Here is a 24,590-nt window from a genome sequence, read left to right on the forward strand (position 1 = left end):
CCTTAAAATGGGAAGGTTGGAGATAGGGTGAAAATATTCGAAAAGTTGGGGTCTAATGATGGGGGTTTTTTTGAGGAAGGAGTACATAATAAAACAAAGCAGCATACTATTGCAGCTTTAGATGCAATTTTTGGAGAGCAACCTTCCATTATTAAGCAGTTTTTTAAAGAAAGCTAATCCAAGTATAACCACAACATAAAGGGTTTTAAATTTATGTTTACAGGAGCCTCTGCATTTCAGAAGTTTGATGATGATACTGTCGCAAGACTAAAGAGAATTATTAAAATAAAGCTCTAATCTTTTCTTTAGATTACATGACAATATCTTACCATGCAGTATTTAATTTTTTCAAGTTTCATTCATTCTGTAATGGGATATAAAAAATAAACTCCTGTCAGCAATTGCTATGACATTAATAAATTCTAACACCAACCTGGCACCCGTGATCAAGCATTTTCTTCACATAGCTGTTCGTTTAAATAGAATGTAACAGTATTCTCAACAATGGAATCCTTGCAAAATTAGGAAGAAAATAGTATCACATGGACTATTTCATTCCTGTTACCTAAAATCTAAAAAGATGTTCAGCATCTGTTTGAGGAATTAAACAGATATGGTTGCTATTAGAACTACATCTTGCATATGGTTGCTATTAGAACTACATCTTGTTGCTAGAAAAGCCTTTTATGTCTATCTACTGATATATGCCATTCTTTTGATTACAATACACACATGTAAAAAATACTACACAAGGAACAAAAAGGTAAGAATCTAAGTGTTTCTTGGAGTTCTATGGGTAACAATATTTTCTATTATCATCAAATGTTGATGATTTTAGTATTCTAAATAAGGTCTGTATGTGAGTGACTATGTGTCTGCCTGAGTTTGGTAGGCCTTATTTGCTAATCACTGCCAATATGTTAATATATTTACAAGAGCTCATATAAATATACAGCATTTCAGGATGTGACAAGCACTAGCTAAATTCATTCTTGTATCTCTATATTAAACATTCTAAGATGACTCTTAATTAACTGAATTAGATATTAAGGTAGTGATGTAGTAATGAATTACATAGATGCATAACTTTGAAATTTAACAAAAAAAACCTCAATGTGAACAAGAATCTGAAAAATGTTACATTGCAAATGATGCCTCTAAAACTTAATTTAATTTGTAACTATATAATATTAAAGAAAAATTAACAGCAAATAGTCAAGAATTTAACTACTCTTGATAAGATTTTATTTTGAAGTATTACATGCTGTGCAGGGGTGGATTTCTACCGGTTCTGTCTACCTCTGTAGAACCGGTAGCTCTGAAGAGCAGCAGACATAGAACCAGTTCTATGTCTGCTGATGTTTTTGCCCACCTGCTCAGACTCTTACCTGACCTTTATTTCCTGTGTTTGCAACTTCAGAGGCACAGCTGCAGTTAAAAAAGCAGGAAAAAAGTACTTTTTCAAAGGCTGCTTCTTGGCACACAGCGCTGCTCAGCTGTCCAGGCACTAGGTTGATGACGATTTACAGGTGTGCGCAGCGTGCAGGGAAGCACATTGTACATCACCGAACCTCGTAAATCACCGTATCGGTAGTTAACCCTGTCGGATCCCACCCCTGATGTTGTGGCATATTGTGTAATCATTTATTCCTTCCATAAGACTGAGTATATTGAAGGAAAGAATTTTTTTAAAAAATAGAATATTGCCAGATCCAACACTTTCAGCTTCAGCATGCCTTAGAAGACCTACACCCATCCATTTAGCATCCATCTCAGTTGGTAAAGAGGTGAACAACTCTTTACTTCTGTATTTTCTCTCCAAATGCATTCTACATTCTTCCCATTATTTCAGTCTACAGAGAAAGATTTCATTAAAGGTAAAATACATAGATCATTTTTGACATCTTTAAATCATAGCAAGTGGTGCAAGATAATAATGTACAGAGAAACACATGAGTGGAGAGTTAGCTATAAGAGATTGACAAAAGATATTTAGCAGCATCAGTCAGTACTAAGAGTCATTCATAGAACAATAAATTGAATCACACTAAAAAGAAACACTTAAACAAGCATGATAAGGCATGGAAAATAAATAAGGTTGCACATTATTAATAATAAAATGCAGTAGGATGTATTATTCACTAATATACAGACCTATCCATTATACTTAAGAAATTATTTCATAAAATTTGTCCATTGGTATGAATAAAACAGAACTTTATTAACATGACTGAGTTTTTGTTCCTTAACAGAAATTAGAGATGATGAAGGAAATACTGTGTTAAATGGTAATATGAATCAATTTTTTCTTTCTAGCCTTAAAAGTAAATAAAATTCAAAGGAAACTCTAAGAGAGAATATACATGAACTTGACCATACAAGCCCTTATTTTGCAGGATGAAAGATCTAATAAACCTCAAGACAATGTCATTTGCACCCTGTTGTGTTTACCCATGGGAATTAGATAGAATGAAACATCTGTAAGAACTTTGTATAGCTCCATCTAGCTCTTATTTTGCCTCAATAAAAAAATATATAAAAATGCTCTGCGTAGACAGAAAAAGGGTTCTATACTTTGAGTAAAAAATATTTTAAGTCATCTAGGCAGGAAGACATCCAGCGTTATCATTTGATCTTAGCAGTTTCTGAGATCTTTACTCAGTTATTCTTTTCAAGACAAAGCCATTTTCAGCAAAGATATATGTTTAATATTTTAAAAAGCAAGATATTTAAACATGATTTAGATACCAATCTTTTCTTGTAACACCATAACAAGAGACCAGTATTGGCAAAAGTGAAAATAGAAAGCTCTTCATTAAACACTGAAAGGATCTCATTATATATAGCTGCATGTTCTATTTTTAGAACAATCTTCAATTACCAGGTGTCATCAATAAGAGTCAACAAAAGAATGAAAAAATAATTTTAAAAAGTAATTCATTGTGTGTGTGTGTGGGGGGGGGGAGCCTCCCTTTTAAATCTTATCTACCATTTTAATAATTATCTTCCATTTCCACAACTAACAGAGAGACCAATATGTTCTCTATTTGCATTGTCACCCAAAACTGAAACTATAAGGTCCTGGTTAACCTTGAAATCTAAGCCTGTGAGTGACTTTATATAGCAGTATATCATTAAAACAACATTTCTAGATTGCTCATCGTTGACTGCTATTGCTTGTGAACTATTTCCTGATGCTTTCCAAACATTCATGTCTTACAGTTCATTTATTAGTGATATTGAGACTGAATGAACCTGCTCATCCATATCTTACATCATTGCTAGTGCTTGAGTGAACATGACCCAGTCAACTACCTGGATCATTAGCTACTTGGATCATTACAGCCAAACACAGAAGCAGCAAAAACAGGTTTTTTCCTCTTGTGTAATTTCTATTCTATTCTATAGTTGAAAGTCATAATGAATACATAGAAGCTTTCCCCCCATGATTTCTCTTCCTAGTTAAAATTGCAGACTATATCACTTCTTTAGCTTAAGTGATAAAATTAGCATACAGATGTGACATTGCAGTTTAAGTGTTTCATGGCACCTCGAAAAGAGAAAAAGACAGAATCTGGGATAGGATTTAAGACTCCTTTCATCACAAGTTAGTCTGCAATTATTCTATTGAACCATTGGCAAAACTTAATTATACTGATGAGGAACAATTTTATATTTCCTTATCATCACTTTTACTTCAAGAGAGAGTAAATGTGTAAACTTTCAATTTAGATGCTGTGAAGTAATTGGTCTAAGTCTTGAACTTTTAATTAACAGCAATTAAAATGTGTTGAAATAATGTGGAATGTTTCCCCCTTTTTTGGAGATACAAATGACTCCTTATTGCAACACAGCTCACTCAGTTTTTGGAGACATTAAATAAACTAACCTGTTTGATGAAGGTGATCTCTTGCTAGTTCAAATAAACGCATGTGCATATTTGTTATGGGATTAAAGGAGCCACAGGCAAGAAGGACGAGGGGTGTCAGATGTTTCATGGAGCCAAGTAACCTTCAATAGCACACCGTTCATCTGAAAAGAGAAAATAGCAATTGTAACAATTCATCCAGTTTTCTCAATTATTTGCGAAAATAATAAATGATAACCTCACTTCCAGGGAAAGAAGATTCTATAAGGTACCATGGCTGAAGAGACCCTCCCTCCCCCATCCTGGGATCTGTCAGGTGTAATTCTCTGACAGATAAGATCCAGATATCAGATCCTTGATATGAAAATTATTCAGAAGAATTATAACAGGTTCAGAGAAGGACAACAAAGATAGACAGGTGAAACAACTGGGCACGTTTAGGGTTAAGAAGAAAATACAGATGTGTTAGATGTAATCGCCATTCTAGAAAGATGTCACTCAGAAGAAAACCAAGATCTCTTCCTTATTTTTCTATAGTGCAGGACCGAGAATTATGAAGTTAAGTTATAGGAAGGCAGATTTCAATTAAATGTTAGGGGAAAAAGTTAACAACAGATTCAATAATGGTACAAATCACCCAGACAGGCAAAGGCTTCTTTTACTAAATACATGGAGGTTGGGCAGGCACTTCCCTAGATTTTTTAAAATTTGTACACAGTTGGATTTGATGGTCTAAAATTTATTTATTTTATTTATTTATTTTATTTATTTATTTATTTATTTGATTTGTCAATTGTTTACAAGATAATAAGTACAAGTGTATACATAGTTGTGAATATATGAAATGGGTACATATAAGAAAAATAAAATAAGAGAAACAATAGGACAGGGGACGGTAGGCACGTTGGTGCGCTTATGCACGCCCCCTACAGACCTCTTAGAAAGGGGTGAGATCAATAGTAGACAGTCTAAGGTTAAAGTTTTTGGGGTTTGGGGAAGAGACTACAGAGTCGGGTAGGAGTATTCCAGACATTGACCACTCTATTGCTGAAGTCGTATTTCCTGCAATCAAGTTTGGTGCGGTTTAATTTGAGTTTGTATCTGTTGTGTGCTCTTGTGTTGTTATGGTTAAAGCTGAAGTATTCATTGACAGGTAGGACATTGCAATGTATGATTTTATATACCATGCTTAAGTCGGACCGAAGACGGCGCGTACTTGGTCTTGGTCAATTATATGATTCTGCACAGTTGCACAGATACCGTATTTGCCGGCGTATAAGACGACTGGGCGTATAAGACGAGCCCCCAACATTTCCACTCAAAATATAGAGTTTGTTATATACTCGCCGTATAAGGCGACCCCCTCCACTTGGAGGCATGTTTTTCAGGGCAAAAATCATCTCATACGCGGCAAATCGGTAAGTTGTAACACTTGGGGTATTCTGGATATAATTCTTGATTGACACCCCCGCCCCTTTCCCCCAAACTTACAAAGCCACCAAAATGCTTTAGAGAGGCAGCTTCGCCTTTCTCAGACTGGCACTCAATTCCTCTCCCTTTCTTTGTGACACCGTTGAGCGATCTGCTTTTTCAGGGAAAATAAATAAATAAAAATAAAACTGAATGAAAAACAGTCGAGTTGTTTCTTAATATCTTTCCACCTCCCCAACCAAATTTGTCTCCAAGGGTGCACCACACTGATTGCGACATTAATTATTTCAGAGAGGGGGAGAAATCTTTGCTTCCTACTGTGGCTTTTTCCTGCGCATCGTTTTTCCCTTGGCTTTTACTTCTTACAGGGAGGATAATGAAATACCCACGCTGGGAGAAAGCGGAAAGGATGTCTATTTTCCTGCTCACTAACTTTCCAGAAAGCGTCGAGTTCCTACCCGAGACTTGCCAAAAGTCCAGTTCATTCATTTGCTACCTTTCTCCAATGAGATCCAGATCTGTTTCCACAACGCGCTTAGGATCTTATCTTATTATCTTATTATTATCTTATTAGCCTTGCTCGGTCCGTCCAAGAGAGAAGAAGGCAGACGGTTTGCGCTCAGGGAGAAAGGAAAAGAGCCTCTCGCTCACGCTGCACACTGCCCCCTCCACCCCAGCAACGCTTAGGAAAAGAGTTACACAAGCATCCTTTCCAGAAGTGAATCGGGGGAGAGGATTCGGAGCAAAGGCTGAAACCGGGAAGAGAAAATTCCCAAAGAAAATCGCACGAGCAGCATCCCATTCCTGGGAGAAAAACAAAAAAAAAAAAACACGAACTCTTCCCGAAGCACAAAAGCAAGGATGGCGCTTTCTCAGCGTTGAGCTGCGTCGCTGTTCTCCCACCCCTCCACTCGTCCCCACGTGCGGCGAAGTTTCTGCCACTGGGGGTGGTGGAGGGGATGGAAGAGGTGAGGGATGGGGCAAAGCCTGGAGCCTGCCTGTCCGCTCGCGCAGCGGAGTGGAGTGGGTGGGTGGGTGGGGAGGAGGAGGAAGAGACTCCGGCTGGGCGAAGGGCTTCGCAAGTTGCGGAGCTCCGCCCCGTCGCTCTTGCACCCGAGTGACAACAACGTATTTGCCGGCGTATAAGGCGACCTTTGTTATATACTCGCCGTATAAGGCGACCCCCCACTTGGAGGCATGTTTTCAGGGCAAAAAAAGTCGTCTTATACGCCGGCAAATACGGTAATTGGTATCTTACACAAAATCAGGTCAGGATTCCAGGAACTGTTCCATTTCCCCAGTTTTTGATCTGCATTTTGTTTTGTTTTTCAGCATGCCATGTCTATCAAATTTAATTCTCCTTGACCATTTTTTGTCCCATTCCTTTAGGCGTTTTAATCTGAAAAGTATTATGCATTTCCATAAACTTTTGGGTTTTCTTTTTAAATCGAGCCTGCTGTTAATTCTTCTCTTAGTAGATGGTGAAGCTTTGACTATAGAAATAGCATATTCTGAACATTGAAAATAGTAGGAACGTTGGAAATAAACTGATATAATCCACTCAGGTTATGTCAGTCGATATACACAAAAGACTTCCACCTAAAATTCTGTCAATCTATAAGACAGAATAATAGAATAACAAAGAAAAAAGCCAGGGTGGGGAGAGACACCTTTCAGCTCTCAGGGAAGTCTAGTTACTTTTTCTGTAACTAGCTTTCCACAGGTTAAAACAGTATTTCTTTGTTTAAAGACAAGGGTGGATTATTTATTTTCCTTTGGAGAACGTTTCCTTAACTGTGCTAAAGAATGCTAAAGAAAAGTGTATCATTTTTTCTCATTTCAAGAACAGAACGCCAAATTATTTCTGATGTTCAATAATATTCTCTGTAACTGTTAGTATGGCACTCTGGTTCTCCTCAAACAGAAAAGAAAGAAAGGATATGTCCCTAGAATCCTCAGCTGAACTAATTATTGGGTGTTTTTTATTTGTCTTTGTATTCAAAAAGCAGTTTACTACTACATAGCTTAGTGACAAGCTGCTTATTCTGATATTGACATCTCTTTATAAGTAATTATTCTCCCAACTTCCATCATAAAAATTCTATTATTTTTGGGATCTTTAAATATAAACCAACCTACAGAAAATCTATTGTATTTTAAAAGAGACACTGAAGTAGAACATTAGATCAAAGAAAGAATCACAGAAATAAATACTTTAGAAATATAACCTTTTCTTTGATAGTTACACAGCACTGATAATGTGTGTACAACGAAGAAGGAAGAAGAAAGCCTATGGCTAAAAATACTCATTTCTGCTCAGTAAGTATGTCAAATTAAGCACCCACATGGCTCCAGAAATCCTACACTGCAATACCACAAGCTGAGCTATATTGCTGCTATTCATTTTGCATGATCTTACATGCTTAAGTATTTAATTTTGGCTAATACTGTCAGCCAGAACAGTTGTGGGAGGCATTACATTTCTATGTAAAGAAAGGTTAGGAAGAATCTATACAATATTTACGAGTATGTGAAGAAAGCTAGTAAACCATCCTTATTTCACACTCTTTTAACCTCTGTTTTATCCAGTATTAGTCTATAAATAATTACTAAAATTTATGGAATATAGTAAGGAAAGCTGAAACCCTAAGTAAAAATGGTTACTTTACTCAGCTGTATTTAGTGAAAATGCATAAGTGAATGTTTGTACCTTGAAGTTCATAAAATAACAGTAAAAATTATGAATTATGTAATTAAACATTAAAACAAGTAATATACAATACATAGCCCAGTATCTGATGCCAAAGAAAGTCAAAATACTGCAGAAAGGGAGAAAAATAGTCACAACTAGTTTTAAGTAGTGTCTGATTTAAGCATCATATTCTTCATACTGGATTAAGTGATCTTTATAGCCCCTGAAATGAACTGCAAGCCTACTGATTTGTCCTTGTTTCTTCTTTTATGTCCTCCTTTTGCACTGTTCCTCAGTGATTCTGATTATTTTAACTAGAAAGAAGACTTTATTCTTGCTTAAACAGGGGTTGTTGCCAGGAAATTGGGGTGGAGTGAAAAGAGGAGGGTAGGTGCAGCTCCTTAACAGGTAACACCCACCACATACCTTTTCTGCCTGATCTGAAGGGATGGGCAGATGTAGGTGGGAAGTGGTGGTCCCTCAAATAACCTGGCCCCATGCCATGCAGATCAAAACTAGCATTTTGAACTGGACCCTTTTGCAACAATGAACATTATCAGAGATTATTCCCTATTATCACTTATCCCCTGAATTTGAAGAACTGCTCAGAGGGAAATTGTACAAGAGTTGTAATCTCATGTAAGAGTACCTCAAAACCTGTTCAGGGTTTCTTATCTTAATACAGGGATATGTAAATATTAGGTATTTGGGGACAATTATTTTCCATGGATTGAATTTTACAAGCAGGTACACATTTTAATCATGTGAACTGCACTTGATAGAGGAACTGTTGATTCTTCTCCCAGAAGAATGAATGGAATAGAACATGTTTATTACTTAGCACTTCTGCCAACCTAGCAGTTCAAAAGCATGTAAAAATGCAAATAGAAAAATAGGCACCACTTTGGTGGGAAGGTAACAGTGTTCCATATGCCTTCAGCATTTAGTCATGCTGGCCACATGACCACAGAGATGTCTTCAGACAGTGCTGACTCTTCGGCATTGTAACAGAGATGAGAACCTCCCCCTAGAGCCGAAAATGACTAGCATGCATGTGCGAGGGGAACCTTTACCTTATTATTACTTAGCAACCCAACTTGTGTACGGTCACAGGAATAATTACTTACAATGTGGCTTCTTCAGTGAATGAATGTACTGTAATGAATAGAGAACTAGGAAGAAAGACCAATAGTTATATTCAATACCACAACTCTCTTCCTCAAAAATTATACATAAGGGTTCACTCAAATTTGGAATGATGATTAAGCATATTTATTTGTTTGAAGGTATTTAAAATATGGACTCTTCTGCATATCTAGTCTTCATGTTATTTGAAGTGCAAATGACATGAAATCAGTTTTATCTTTTCTCAGCTTACTATTTTTAGATTGCAACTCCAAAATCCCAGTATAGTTCTTGGTTATATCCTCTCCCAGTTAAACTATTCTTACGTACAATTAGGGAGTTAAATTGTAGATTGGTAAACCCAGGAATTAACTGTTTTAGAGATTATACATCAATGTTTTGGTCAAATTTTAATCAATAGTCAGAGAATATCTAGTTTTATTTATTTTGATCATTCAGGGATAGAAGTCCATCCTTAGTTTTAGGCCCATTCACATAAGAAGACATTTACACTGTAGTGCTAACTTTTTATTTAAGTTTAAAGCACTTCCTAACATATAAAACCCTCTAGAAGTTAGATAGCTTTTTCTTTGAAGACTCCAACATCATATTATTCCTGCACAAACAAGGAAAGTTTAAGGTTTTTTGAGTTATATTCCTTAACATGTAACACAATAGTAATTGCCATTTTGTGCCACATATTTTTGCTCTTCATGAAACTTTTTATATTTTATAACTGGTTTACTGTTGAACAATACATTGACAGAAGTTTTTTTTTTTTTAACTTTTCTACAGTTATGTAAAGTTAATAACAAAGTTAATACCAGGACACCTTCAAATGTGTTTTCCCCCACTTTAGATACTTTCCCACTTTAGGTGGGCACTAGGCAGTAATAAACAAGTAGAAGTTGTGGTCAGGAACCTAAATTAAGAAATATACAATATTTTTGTATTCTTTTTTCCCATTCTATCTGCAAAATAAGTTAAGTTTCACAGAACTGTTACTCAAGGAAAGTCTTACTTAGTCTGAGCAATATAATCATATCAGCTAATTCTCTTTTATTTTATTCTTGTTAAATCTGCTCATCTACCCCAGAAAAATATGTAAAACTGGTTAAGCTCACATCATTTCTAATCATAGTCTATGTATTAAGGGATACTTCCCCATAACACACAAACAGCAAAATTGGAGTCATTCATGTTCAACTTTCATGTTCCACAATATGACAACTGCATGGAAGAATATCCAGAAAACGGGAATTCTTAAAAGCAGAGACAGGATAAGCAAGGAGGAAGAAAAATATTCCTGTAACAAGATAATTTTTCTGTGTAGCAAAACCAGGTTTAGAATCATATCAATACCAAGAAACTTCAAGCCTAATCAAAACACTTGAATGTAGGCATATCTGCCTTATAGCTGAAAACATATAAAAGAATAGAGGTGTTAAGCTGTGGAGGAGGTTATTGGATATTGCTGGATCTGCTTTTGCACAGATCTAATTTTTGCACAAATTTTGCATGGCCTGCATGTAGGTGATGGAGTCTATAACTGAAGAACCAGCAGAAATAAGCACAACCATTGGTGAGATCTTCTGAAAGATTAGAGGGAAAAAAGTAAGGTTGCTTTAGAGAACATCACTAAGAATAGCGCAGCAAAGATTCTGGAATCTAGAATGAAGTTATTTTTGTCTTCTTCCCAGTCTCCCTGGTCAAGATATTTTATCTACTGGGAATATGCATAAATTATATACCTAAAACACCACAATAGTAAACACTATAGTTTAGAGAAAAACAATATATTGTATATAAATCTGCAAAGGTTATGTCCCTTCAGTTAAACCTCTTACAAATAGTTTGATAAATATTGTTAGGAATATAAGTCACCTAACAGGTATTTGGGTTAGAAATATATAAACCAGGATAAACATTTTAAAACTGTATCTTTTAAGAAAATACAAAACTGTAATTAGGTGTGGTTTCTCAAATGGCCATAAGATGGAGCCAGAAACCTGGTTTGTCTTAGCCTTGGTCTCAGAAGAGAGTGTGAGTAAGTCTCTGTTTCCTTCTGTTGGAGAGTATTGCCATTTTTCCTAATTGACTGATATTTTCTGGATTTAATATAAGTCTGTTACTGAACTGTTTTTGACACTGGACTTTGTTATTGAATTATCCCTGGATTGAAAAATCTGACTGATTTACCTGTGAATGACTTTGGATTGCTTTTTGGACTTTGCTTAAACTTTCTGGAAGTAAAAACCTACATTACAGTGTATCTGTGTGCTGTATGTGTATTATTCAAACACTACTCTCAAATACGTCTCCCTGTATGCGCTCATTCTCCTAACGGAGAATTACCTCAACAAATATGGAAATTAAAATTCAGCTGTAATATTTTAAACATTCACAGAATGTGTGTTGATGGCCAAGATCTTTCCCCCAAAATTTGTTACAAAATTTAAACATTCATCTTTTTAAAATATGTTGACTTAGCTGGATATTAACATTAATAGATCAAAAAGATATGGATGGTTAAATCAAAATCTTTTCAGAGTGAACCTTAAAAGTTTTTAAAAGTTTTCTGTGTTAAAATGCAAATTGTGTTTTTTATAATTTATATAGTGGGAATTGGGCAAATGGGCACATATGAGTAAATACTGCTAAAATTTGATTTATATGTTCAATGGTCTGATAATTATTTTTCAATTGCAGACAAACCAATGGCCTTTTTATATTTTTAATAAAAAACAGCAGTTTTAATCAGCAAATGGCAATAGGTCATCAATGGGCATAACTCATAAAAGTCAACCTACACTCTATTTTTCTATCATTAATATTAAAGGTCTGAGAGGTTAATTGAGAAAGGAATTATTTGTAGAACAACCTAAGATTGCTTTCAGTTTAGCATTGTATGATTATCTGACAATGTTAGTTCAAACGTAACACTCCAAATATATATTTAAAACAAATACTCCAAACTGAGATTTTCATCTCTATCTTTAATTGTAAAATTACTTTAGTCTTAACTTGGGGGGAGGAATAGCACATTTTAAAAAATAGTTTAATTCAAAGCCAATGCAGAAGGTTTTGCAAGGATAAGCTAAACCTTCAGAAGCTTTTTGGATAGTTGATCAAAGTAACGGTCAGATCTGCCATCTCATCACTTTAGCCCTGCTTTGCTATGATGGCATCCTGCCATAAAAGGGGGAGTGGGAGTAGGGGAATGTCAGGAAGGGAGATGACGGGAACCAGAGGTACCAGGAGCTGCAGTGATTAGAATACAGTACTGAAGACTACTTCTGCTGACTGCCAGCTGCCTGCAATTTGACAGTTTGAACCTCACCAGGCTCAAGGTAAATTCAGCCTTCCATCCTTCTGAGGTTAGTAAAATGAGGACCCTGATTGTCGGGGGCAATATGTTGACTCCTTAAACTGCTTAGAGAGGGCTGTAAAAACTGTAAAGCTGAGTATAAGTCTAAATGCTATTGCTATTGCTACCAACCTGAGAGAAGAGACAATGGTTGAAAAATCCAAGAACATAGAATGGAATGCAAATGGTTATCAAAGAGGCTCCAACTTTAGAACTATTACCATTACACTCGTTTGAATACTAGTGAAAACATTAATGAAATGAGCAAATGGGGGAGGGCCTGGGAAAAGAGAAAATCACTGGCTTTATGCAGGAATATTTAGACCTGGCTTTGCTTACACTGTAACTACTTGGCTTTAGTAAAAGTATACCTTTTGCTACAAATGGAGTAATGTCTTTCTTTCCTGAATACCTGGGACAGACCTGACATAAGCCCAGGTTGCATCTTGCCTTTATATTCTCCCATCTTCACCAAAAACTTATGCTGCAAGAGTGGAATAGTAGAGATAGCAAGCTTTCCTACTTTAGCATGGCATCTTATCTGGCTAGGGAAATAATGCAAGTCAGCTATTTCTACCACAATGAACACTCTGGGGTCTGCTTTGGGTATTCTTTTAATAATCCTATTCTTAAATAGGATTAAGTAATCCTATTACTTCTCTCATTATTTTTACATACACTTTTCACTATTCTTCTGAAAATAATAATAGGAAATGAAAATAATAATAGGCAGTCTTTGACTTATTTAACTGTTTTAGTGTTTATGTCAACAGTTAACAAACTAAATACCAATCAGAATGTAATTAAACATTTCACTTTAATTTTAAAAACACACCAGATGCAATACTAATTTGATATACATTATTACATTACCTCAAAGGTTTAATCAAGCAAATTAAGCTCCTAGGTACTCTTAGAAAATAATAAGAAATAGCCAAAGTGATATTTACCACTTTATCATATTAACTAATTTTGACATAGGCATAGTATTACTCTGTAAGAATATGTAATATATAGATGGATACTTTAAAACCTTGTTGGCAGATCCTCTCCTTTAAAGGTTTTCCTGTAAAATGTACATACAATAAGTCAGACTGAATCTACTGACAACTTGTATTTCTAGGTGGGGATTTCTTAACCCATTTAGTAACAATTTTTCCCTCCAGGATTGTCCTGGGAAAAACAGAAGGGAACATACTTTAGATATTTCTATCCCAAGCCCAGAGAGGGATAATCATGCAACCATGTGGGTGAGATTCAGTGGTACATTTCAAAAAAGTTTACCACTGGTTTGGTGGGCGTGGCTTGGTGGTGTGCTTTGCGTGTGCACACTTACTTTGCATGCACACGCATGCCAAACATGCACTTTGCACAGGTGCAGAGGCTTTCCGACTCACCTCCTGCAATCCTGCACACTGTCCCTGTCGCTTCAACAACTGATATGCAGCAATCTGCTGTGCTGCGCAAAGCAGCTGCGCTTCAAAAGTATGGGAGCCCGGGCGGGTGGGCCCCACAGCAGAACGTCTTAGAGCAGTGGTTGCCAACTGGCGGGCCATGGCCCACTGGTGGGCCGTGAGAAAATTTTGGTGGGCCGCAGAGAAATGTCACCCCCAGAGCACCCCCCAAAGCAATTAATCCAGGTTGCTCAGAAACACAAGGCTGCACCGCCCACATGGCCCACAGGAACGCTCCCCACCCATTCACTCCTTACCTGACAAACTTGCCTGCTAAATTTTCCTTTTTCCGACCATCAGCTGTTCTGCTGTGCCAGGAGATTTAGATTAGCTAGGAAGCAGGAAATGGTTGGTTTTCTTGCTTTCTAGCTAGTCTTTAGATCTTCGGCTCTGCTTTTAAGCACAGCTGAATCTCCCTTAGGACTGAAGATTCTATTATTCAGTGCAGACTCACGGCAAGTTTTATGTGACAGACTCAGGTAGTCGATGGCAAGTAGATAGATCACTGAATGATTCTGTGAGCAACTCAATCTGCCTGCCTGCTTTGCCTGATTTTGGGTAAAAGTTGCTCTTTTTTAAATAAAAAAATCAATATTTACATACATGGTATGTTGTGAGTAAATTTTGTGAGTTTGCTTGCAAGCCAATTTTATGAGTTGGCTTGCAAGCAAATTCTATGTAACAGACTGAGCTAGCCGATGGCAGATAGATGGATCTCTGAATGAATCTGTGATTCTGTGAGCAACTCAATTTGCCTGCCTGCTTTGTCTGATTTTGGGTAAAAGTTGTTCTTTTTTTAATAAAAAATTCAATATTTATATAAATATTTATAATATATACATACAAGCCATATCCAGCCAGTCACATGACCACCAAGCCACACCCACAAATTAGGCCAGCCCACAGAACTGGTTAGCGGTCCCTGGGATCAAAAATTATGAGATTGGTGGTCCCTGAGGTCCAAAAGGTTGGCGACCCGTCTTAGAGAACCGGTTCAGTCTCCGCTGCTCTTCGGCCCTACCGGTGTGTCAGAACCGGGCTGAACCAGTAGAATACCACCACTGGTGAGATTTATGAGAAATATCCTTGTGAAACATGGCACTACATTCTTAGATAAAAGGAGTTTATAATAATCTCCTAGTTTGTCACAGAACCTACCTAGGAGGCAAGCATATAATTAATAGCAAGGATGGACACATTTAGATAAGTGAATCTTAATTTTCAGTTGCTAGGCATAAGAGATCAATACTCAGAAAAAGCAAATAATTACACAATATATAAAAATTTGAAGATAATTTCTAAGATTTTTCAAAATCTCTGGAGAAAGACCCAACATTTATAAATAACTGTTTGCAACTTATTTCATATAAAACCTTTTAGTGTTCGGTGCCCTAACTTCAAATTCTTCTTTTCCTGTTATAATTATTTATAATTTCTTGTTCATGGCGAGCATAAATTAGCTAGGGCTGAACCATGAATTCCAACAGTAATCTAACACCTGCAGAGAAAAGAAATTATTGAATGCAGCATATTAATTGTAAGCCGTCTACAGCAGCAGGAGAGACAAAATCTAAATTTTGTTTTATAATATTATTCAGTTGCAAACAACACTTTACATATCAATGCAGTACAACCCCTGTGATGATTTATGTGAGTGTGTGTTAGACTAAAGTTAATGTGAATTTTAAATAAAAAGGAACTGGGAGGGCTTAACCTCTTCTTTACTCACAATTTTTATCTTCCAAATAGCCTGCTGTAATTCTTCTCTACTTTGTAATATTTGAAACAGATATCTAGAATAAAAAATGTGGGATACAGCAATTAGAATATTATAGGAGGAGGATAACTTGTTGAGAAAATCTCAGCTCCTCTTCCCATAAGGATGGGCTACATCAAGCTATTTTTCACCACTGGGAAATTCTGGGAGATGAGTCTACAGTTAAAATTTCCAAGTTTGAGAAACACTGCTTTAAACTGATGTTAATTACTGAAAATCTTAGGTGGTTTATAAAGAACAAATATGCTGCTAGAGGACTGAACTATCTTACAGTTTTGGTAATTCCTGTATATGTTAGTTACACGACAGGGGTGTCAAACTCAATTTCATTGAGGGCCATATCAGGGTTGTGTTTGACCTTGAAGGTTGGCCATGGCCATCATGACATTACTCATGTCGGGAGGGTGCCTGTGGTGACCTGACTGTTCTGCCAGCGAAAATGGGCTCCTGACCTCCATTTTCAGTTGGGAGAGCATCCTGCAACCCTCTGCCAGCGAAAATGAAGCTCGCGGCTATCCTGAGCTCTGTTTTCGCTGGCAGAGGCACCTCAGGCCGGTGCTTCGTTGTTTGCAGGGTGGTCCCACAGGCCAGATCTAAGCACCTCGTGGACCAGATCCGGCTCCCGGGCCTTGAGTTTGACACCCCTGCACTACAGTTTAAAGCCTAATATGGGGGAAATGGGAAAAATATTTCTACTACTGAGTTTAACAAGGCTGCTGGATAGCTTAGACGGAAATCATTTGTCCATCCCTACCATAACAGAATTTCTACCCAACTGGTAGAAATTGAAAAATCCAAGTGTGGATACATCTGATGAGTACTCTGTCCAAGAGAAATCTAATCCATGAATCACAGGAGACAAAAGCCAGAAGCATCCGATGGGACCTGTACAAAGTGGTTACACTTGAAAGGGACTGACTCAGAGGCTACCAGCATTAACACACGACGGATACACTGGTTATGGGCATGTTGTACAGAATTTTTTCTCAAAGCCAGCAGTCTGAAAGTTAAAAACAAAATTTAGCCTTAGATGGAGAGATGTACAAGTAATGTCCTGATAAGGTGCACATATACAAACTTTGCAGCCTGCCCACCCCTCAAAAACACACAGGTTCACCAATATAGTTTAGTACATGTTTGACCTGTTTTTCCCCTCCTCCCTTGCAGAGGGTAAGGATTATCTAATCAAGCTTCCTTGGCAGTGCAGCATATTCTTAAAAGGTTCTAACGGCAATTTAACAAGCTCAGCTCTGTAACCTTAAGTAGTTGATTAGAACCCTAGGGCTGGCTCATGCTACTGCCTGACATTGACAAGACCCTAATCAGTATCACACCAAAGGCTTGCCTCCTAAGAGGCTTCCAGGAAGCACACTAGACAAATACTGGGCATTAGCACATTCCTTTCAATGTACATTCTCTTGTTGTGTACCCATTTATTGTAATCCTTTCTTCTTCAATGAATGTAAATACAAACATCAATTCTTTTGTTGTTTAATTATCTCAGCACGGGTAGGAGTATTCCAAAGGAGTGAGGAAAAAGGGCTGCAAGATTAGTCCCTTTACCTGGATTCCTAATGAGTAAAGTTCTGGAAATCTTCCCTGCCATTTGGATTCACATGGCTATTTGGTGTACCCTTCTAATGCTGTAAAGCAAAGGAAAGCTGAAATAAAATTATAAGCACATTTGTGGTTACATGATTTTTTACTTAGTCACCACTTTTCTGACTGAATTACCATGGTCCCTGACAAAGACCACCTGTAGAGATGATAAGAAACTCTGAAATGATCCAAGGTGCAGAAACATGACAAAGGAATCTTCCTGGGATTACAAGGGATCAATATAAATTCCTAACCATACAAAAAACCTATGCAGGGGATACAGGAGAAAGCCACATCAAAAATTGCTTCAGAATCAAGACAGTTTACACCAATGCATAAAACTGGCTACAAATGCACCTGCTTACCAAAGATATGCTAAGTGAAATTAATGTCTTGATTAGACAAATGTATAAAAATAAGTCATTTTGCAGCTGTGTGTTAAGTATGTTGAAAAACATTCTGGTACTATTTAGTATTTGTTTTGGGAACTAACTGTACGTTGTCAAGATTCTGCCAAATTATGGGAAATATCTTTGCAAATCAATAGTGCTGTAGCATATTTTAAGACAAATATGGGCTTATATACAGTATATATCAATGAGCCAGTTTGGTCTAGTGGTTAAGGCACCAAACTAGAAATCAGGAGATGATGAATTTTAGTCCTATCTTAAAACATGAAGGGCAGCTGGGTGGCTTTGGACTTGTCATTCTCTGGTCAACCCAGAGTTGTTGTGGAGCAAATAGGAGGAAGGAATATTAGATATGTTCACTGCCTTCATTCATATATAAAAATAATAAATGTGGTATAAAAATTCTTAAATAATAAAATAATGACTATGGAAGAATAAAAATTTGGTCAGTACACCTCTGCTCTGCACTTTCCAAATTTTGCTCAACACCATCTATTATATCCTTTCATCAAAAATTTCCATGCCGGAGCAATTAACAAACCAACCCACCATTTAGTTCTTGTATTCACACTTTGCCTTCTCTTTAGAAGGGAATAGAAATAGAATTATTCCAATCATCAAGGCCAGATGCAGAATTCAGACATGGGTTAAACAAATCACATTGTCACATCAATTTTTAACATTTTTTTGAGTCATACCATGCTAACTTGCAGCCTTGCCATTTTTTAAATAATCTATTTCCTGTTATTTAATTTTAATTCATTCATTAAGTAGCTCAATACATAGCATTAAGTAGCTCCCTACAACATTAAAATAGGTTGGCCTGATAAAGAATGAGTCACTCATAATCACCTAATATAAAGGAAATTATTGAAAATTTGTCTGAGTGCCATCAAAAATAAAACAGGTATTGGGTGAGAGACCAACTAAAGAGAAGTTAAATTTGAAAATGGATCAGACCTGGCTGGATCAGCAGGGTAAAATATTCTAGAAAAAAAATCCCCCAATATATTTCTATGGAAGCAGCAGTGAACAATGCCTCAGAATGTCTGTCCTATGTTTGTTTCCCAGTGCACACAAAGTAATAGACATAAGACACAACAGTAATATTATTTTATACAGTTTCTCATACAGAAGAAAATATAGCTTCCTCCTATAGCTACTGCAAGTAAAGGGATTGGAAAAAAATTCATGCTCTTTCCTTTATTTTGCTGTACTTTCCAACTCAATGGAATGTTGGAAATAAATCATGAAGATGGCCTAGATAGATACTACGATATATCTGTCCATCGGCAGAGCATGTCTCTCACAACAGAAAAGAATGAGACTAAATTTGGTGAAGAAACAAACAAATGAAGTTGAACAATATAAATGTACCATATATTGGCCAAATCTAGCTAGAGATTGAATTACAAATAACAACAAAACCCAGGAAAAATTACATCAGTATATTTGCATGGAATATAATTGTATGGAAGAGAAAGCTGTGTAGCTTCTTGGAATGTTCTCAACTACTCCATTCTTCAGTTTTCTTCCCTTCTTCCTCTCCTCAAATGGAGACAGAAGTACTGCAATTAAGGTGTTTTTAAAAAAGCCTAAAAGTTGTGCATTCTGTGTATTTCTCCTTTTTAAATATTAGCAACCTAATTCAACCAGGGAAATCAACATTTTTCTTGGTACTGTTGAATAAATGAATTGGAAATTTTTTGTGATCTGCTCCACTAAGCTTTCTATTGTTTGCTCAAGAGATGCCATATCTTCAGACACTTCCAGTACTTTTCGATCATCTCCAAAAGAAAAGCAGTTCAAGTTAGTGCTCCAAACAAAAGGACTATTTTTCATATCTCTGGTACTGCAAATATAACATGCGAACCAGACAAGAATGTCATTGTATAAAATGAATGAAATAAAAGCCCACTGTATGTTAAAAGAAGCCAGATAGCTTAGAAATAATGCATACTATAATCACTTACTTTGCAAGTTAAAATGATAGTGATTTTTCAGCATGTACAACAATAATACTATGTAGAATGCAAGACTTATGATCAATTGAACTGTAGTTTTTAGCTAAGAAGGGTAGAAATTCTGATATTGTTAGTATTTAGTACTGTAGAAGCAATATTTTCCTTACCACCAATAATTATATGGTAATTCTGTCATGAAATATTTTACATTCCTTATGCACCTTTATCTTCATGGCAAACCAGTTTAGCAAGCAGAATAGATAAGAGTCACTAGCGGAATGGTCCTAATATTCTAAATAAGTGCCAGTGGATCTATTTCTATGTCAGATTAAATTAAGTCAAAAATCCAATTTCTTCATGGAGGACTGACAGATATAGACAGATATAAAGAGAAGCAATTAAATGGATAGGGAGAGAAGCATTTTCAGTAACTATAGATTATATTTTAAAGTACTAAATACTTTTCAATTTCCCTTTTTTAAAATAGCTTTATATGATGCAGAAAAGGATCCAGATCATTTTTATGCATTTAAATATTTGTTCCCACTTTCCAAGCAGTTATATGGCTAACATTTTTTAGCCTATATTTTTACCCTCTAAACAGAAATACTCATTTTCAGTCTTACTAGAATCACTAGGTTCAAGAACTAAGGTGTCTTCTTTCCTACAGTATCAAACTACACCTACAAACTATTTTATTCTGCGCAAACATAAATTATAGAGCTCAAGATCCTATAAAAATTTCACTGGCTTAAAAATAGAAAGAGCTAAATTTTTAAGACTCATAATTTGTATAAAACGTTTATATTTCATTCACTCCTGGTTTTATTTTAGTGAAAATCCTAAACGTAACATATGCTGCACAGAAGGGATGACATTAATTCAACAGATAATATTTCAATGACTTATAAATGTAAACATGTGGAAAACAATCTAGACGCTTGCTTAGGTAACATCACAGATGGCATTGAGATATTAAACAAATGCAAGAATGATAGTATCTCTTTACTTTGTATTTTGTACTAAAAATTGGTACTAACAACCTGCAATAAGATCTGGTATGCACAGATATCAAAAATATATAATTAAAAAAGTTAAAAATAAACAGCGTGTGTTATCAGCTTGAATCGACTAGGCTCCAAATTTATCTGAAGCCACCTCTCTTTTCCAATCTGGTCCTTTGCAGAAGTCATTAATCCCGATAAGAAAAGCCATTTGTTAATTACAAAGAGTTCACCTGCTTCTTATGGCCACTGAAATACCGGGGCCTTTTAACAGCCGTTCGCCCCATTGCCTTTATGAAAGCGTTTCTTCTTCAGATTGCCTCTTACTCTCGAGGACATCCCAGAAGTCAGCCGAGTTGCTCATTTTAAAAGTTCTCTTTTTAGCCTAAAGTGACAGTCTGGCACTTTCTCAGGCTGCGTCTGACCTAGTGGGAGAGCCTTAAAATGTCAAGTGGAAATCCAAGGCCGACAGCTTCGAGAAGGATTGACCCTGAAGCTGAACGATTTATTTTCACTTTTGAAGAACAGCCCTTCCTCATTCCGGTAATCGCCTCCGCTCACTTAGCGCAGAGGTCACAAGCCCGCTTTCAGAAGCTTCCTTGCGACAAACCTCCCGCCCCCTTCGGCTCCCCACCGCCCTGCATCGCCCAAACGGGGCATAAGATTTGAACCGCCTAGTCCTCCCTTACCAGCCAGAGTCAATATCGCTAACTTCCACCGAGTCCTTTTACTTTCCCGAACTTGTTCACAGTTCTGCCCTTCGATGGGAGGTGCTGCTCCCGGACAGGCAAGGCGGGGTGGAGTTTGAACGTAAACAAGCGTAAACTTAATTGAGTTTTACGCGTGGCTACCTTAACATATCTTCCTCTCTTCTGCTTTCTGCGTTCGGCGCGTAGTGCAAAAATAGTTTTTGAATTCTGTAGTACTCGCTGGTTGCGCTGGACTCCGTGCCCCACCTCTCCCCACAAGAGAAATATAAAGGAGCACTTGTTAGGAGAGAAGTTTTGAGCCCAAATATTCTATGGGAGATCCGTGACTTGGCACGGTAAGGTCAACATCCTGGATGAAACCAATACATACCTTTGTGTCCCTAATTTTCTCTTCATCTCACTCGCAGTCCAAGTATAATAAAGCTTCATTGTCTTTGGTTGTACCATTGTTAAACCAGGATTTCCCTTTGCCTATAATTATGAAACCATCCAAGGGGAATGCTAAAATATAATATGTTATCCACCTATTAATTTGGAAGGAAAGCAGATTACTTTAGTGATCTGAAACAAAAGCTAGAGAGGTATGGTATAGTTCAGACAGTAAATGTCATGCCTCTGTTTGTTTGTTTACATATAATTTTCTGATAACTCCAGGATGACTGAGGAGCACCAACTCAGCAGCTCTTTGATTTCCTTCAATATCTTTATCCAATTTCCTATTGCCCTTTTTAAACTGGGATACTCAAGAGCTGCGTGTTCCAAATGGGTCATGAACAGCAGAGTGGAGTGAATTAAGTATTGTGATTGAATTCTATGTGCCTGTTGATGAAGGCAAAGTAAATTTGATTTTTTTTAATGACTACAACACAGTGCTGGTTCATGTTTAAATTTCACACATACTATTTCCCAATCAGGTTTCTCCCTCCCTGTACTTTCATTTTTCCTACCATTACATTTCTCCTTGTTAAATTCTATCCTATTCGTTTCAGCTCATTGCTCAAGGTTATCTAGATCTCCTTTAACATAATAACATTAGATCTTCAGTCAGTTTAGCATCATTTGCAATTTGATAAATAATTTCTCAACCTTCTCATCCAAATTATGGATAAAATATTGAACAATGTGAAGCCTGGGAGAAGCCCTGTAGCAATATCCCTGATACTTTTCTCCAAGCTGAATGGATCTCTTTAAAGACCATTCAGCCAACCATGAATCCAACTAACAGTTATAGCCCCCCGCTTACATTTTTCCCTTTTATTAAAGCGAATCTGGACATACAGAATACAAAATAAAACAGTTGGAAGGAGCCTATTTGAGCAGGAGACCCTGTCCAACAAAATGAGTAGCAGGAGTAGCAGTACAGCAAAAAGTATCTAGGCTATCCTTGGAATATTGTGTCTACAACAGTTTGTGCACAACATTTTAGGAAGGATATGGGCTAATTATAGTGTGGCCAAATAAGAACAACCAAAATGATAAAGGTTTATTATGAAGCCATGGGCTTAAATTACAAAGAAGAGGATTTCAATTCTACATAAAGAAGTATGTTCTAACAATAAATGTTCAAATGGAACAAGTTGCCTCAGGAACAGTGGACTCACCTTTTTGAAAATATTTAAACAGAGGCTGAATGGACATCTCTTGGGGGTGCTAAAGTATTAGATTTCTACCCTGAGTTGAATACTAAATAGACGAGACTAGACTAGACTAGACTAGACTAGACTAGACTAGACTAGACTAGACTAGACTAGACTAGACTAGACTAGACTAGACTAGACTAGAATACTTTATTGGTCAAGTGTGATTGGACACACAAGGAATTTGTCTTGGTGTAAATACTCTCAGTATACATAAAAGAAAAGATACATTCATTAAGAATCAAGAAACATAACGTACAACACTTAATGATACAATCGGTACAATCAGCAATCAAATCATACTAGGAAACAGTCAATATAAATCATAAGGATACAAGCAACAAAGTTACAGTCCTACAATCACAAGTGGAAGGGGATGGGTGATAAGGAGTAATGAGAAGATTAACAGTAATAGTAGTGCAGACTTTGTAATAGTTGAATAGTGTTGAGGGAATTATTTGTTTAGCAGAGTGATGGCTTTTGGGGAAAAACTGTTCTTCTGTCTAGTTGTTCTGGCGTGCAGTGCTCTATAGCATCGTTTTGAGGGAAGGAGTTGAAACAGTTTATGTCCAGGATGTGAGGGGTCTGTAAATATTTTCACAGCCCTCTGTTTGACTCGTGCAGTATCCGGTTCCTCGATTGAAGGCAGGTGGGCAGTAATTGTTTTTTCTACAGTCCTAATTATCCTCTGAAGTCTGTGTCTGTCTTGTTGGGTTGCAGAACCAAACCAGATGGTTATAGAAGTGCAGATGATAGACTCAACAATTCCTCTGTAGAACTGTATCAGCAACTCCTTGGGCAGTTTGAGCTTTCTGAGTTGGCACAGAAAGAACATTCTTTGTTGTGTTTTTTGATAACATTTTTGATGTTAATATGATATAGTAGAACCTAGAAATTTGAAGGTCTCTACTGTTGATACTGTGTTGTCTAGTATTGTAAGAGGTGGTAGTATGGGAGGGTTTCTTCTAAAGTCTACCACCATTTCTACAGTTTTGAGTGTGTTCAGTTCCAGATTGTTCCGGTTACACCACGAGGCAAGTTGCATAACCTCCTGTCTGTATGCAGATTCATAGTTGTCTTGAATGAGACCAATCACTGTTGTGTCATCAGCAAACTTCAGTATTTTAACAGATGGATCATTTGAGATGTAGTTATTGGTATATAGGGAGAAGAGAAGTGGAGGAAGCACATAGTCTTGGGGGACCCTTGTGCTGATTGTACAGGTATTGGATGTGATTCCGCCTAGCTTCACCTGCTGCTTCCTGTCTGTTAGGAAGCTTATGATCCACTTACAAGTGTGTTCAGGTACCGCTAGTTGGTTTAATTTACTTAGAAGAGTGTCTGGAATGATGGTATTGAATGCTGAACTGAAGTGTACAAAGAGGACCCTTGTGTAGGTATTTGGAGATTCAAAGTATTGTAGGATGTAATGCAGAGCCATGCTAACTGCATCATCTGTCGGTCTATTTGCTCGGTATACAAACTGCATGGGATCTAACAGCGGATCCATGATGGTTTTCAGGTGGGACAGCACAAGCCTTTCAAAGATTTT

The 24,590-nt window shown here is 36.9% G+C and overlaps 1 protein-coding gene and 1 long non-coding RNA gene across 13 annotated transcripts in view; one reads left to right on the forward strand and one right to left on the reverse strand.

Annotated features, from left to right (window-relative positions):
- The window catches only part of NMNAT3 (nicotinamide nucleotide adenylyltransferase 3), a 34,568-nt gene extending 13,006 nt beyond the window's left edge, over nt 1–21,562 (reverse strand). For 3 of the 12 annotated variants that reach the window (XM_026663999.2, XM_087965003.1, XM_087965002.1), the window contains exons 1-4: nt 21,381–21,472; nt 17,278–17,357; nt 15,667–15,730; nt 3,890–4,032 (exon numbers count right to left, since the gene is read on the reverse strand). In XM_026663999.2, coding sequence (XP_026519784.1) covers nt 3,890–3,998 — 109 coding nt within the window. In that variant the 5' untranslated portion in view covers nt 3,999–4,032; nt 15,667–15,730; nt 17,278–17,357; nt 21,381–21,472. Of the gene's footprint in view, nt 1–3,889; nt 4,033–15,666; nt 15,731–17,277; nt 17,376–20,924 lie in introns of all 12 variants that reach the window. The other 9 variants (XM_087964997.1, XM_087965001.1, XM_087964996.1 and 6 more) reach the window with 9 other exon arrangements.
- A 56-nt stretch (nt 21,563–21,618) lies between these two features.
- Nucleotides 21,619–24,590, forward strand: part of LOC148130920 (uncharacterized) — a 90,141-nt gene continuing 87,169 nt past the window's right edge. The window contains exon 1 of the long non-coding RNA XR_015749468.1: nt 21,619–21,736. This is a non-coding gene — a long non-coding RNA (uncharacterized LOC148130920). The remainder of the gene's footprint in view (nt 21,737–24,590) is intronic.

The sequence above is a fragment of the Notechis scutatus genome, chromosome 4 (genome assembly GCF_049901735.1).
Source record: "Notechis scutatus isolate UNSWTSFEM ecotype Mainland chromosome 4, rNotScu1.2, whole genome shotgun sequence".
Taxonomy (NCBI): Eukaryota; Metazoa; Chordata; class Lepidosauria; order Squamata; family Elapidae; genus Notechis; species Notechis scutatus.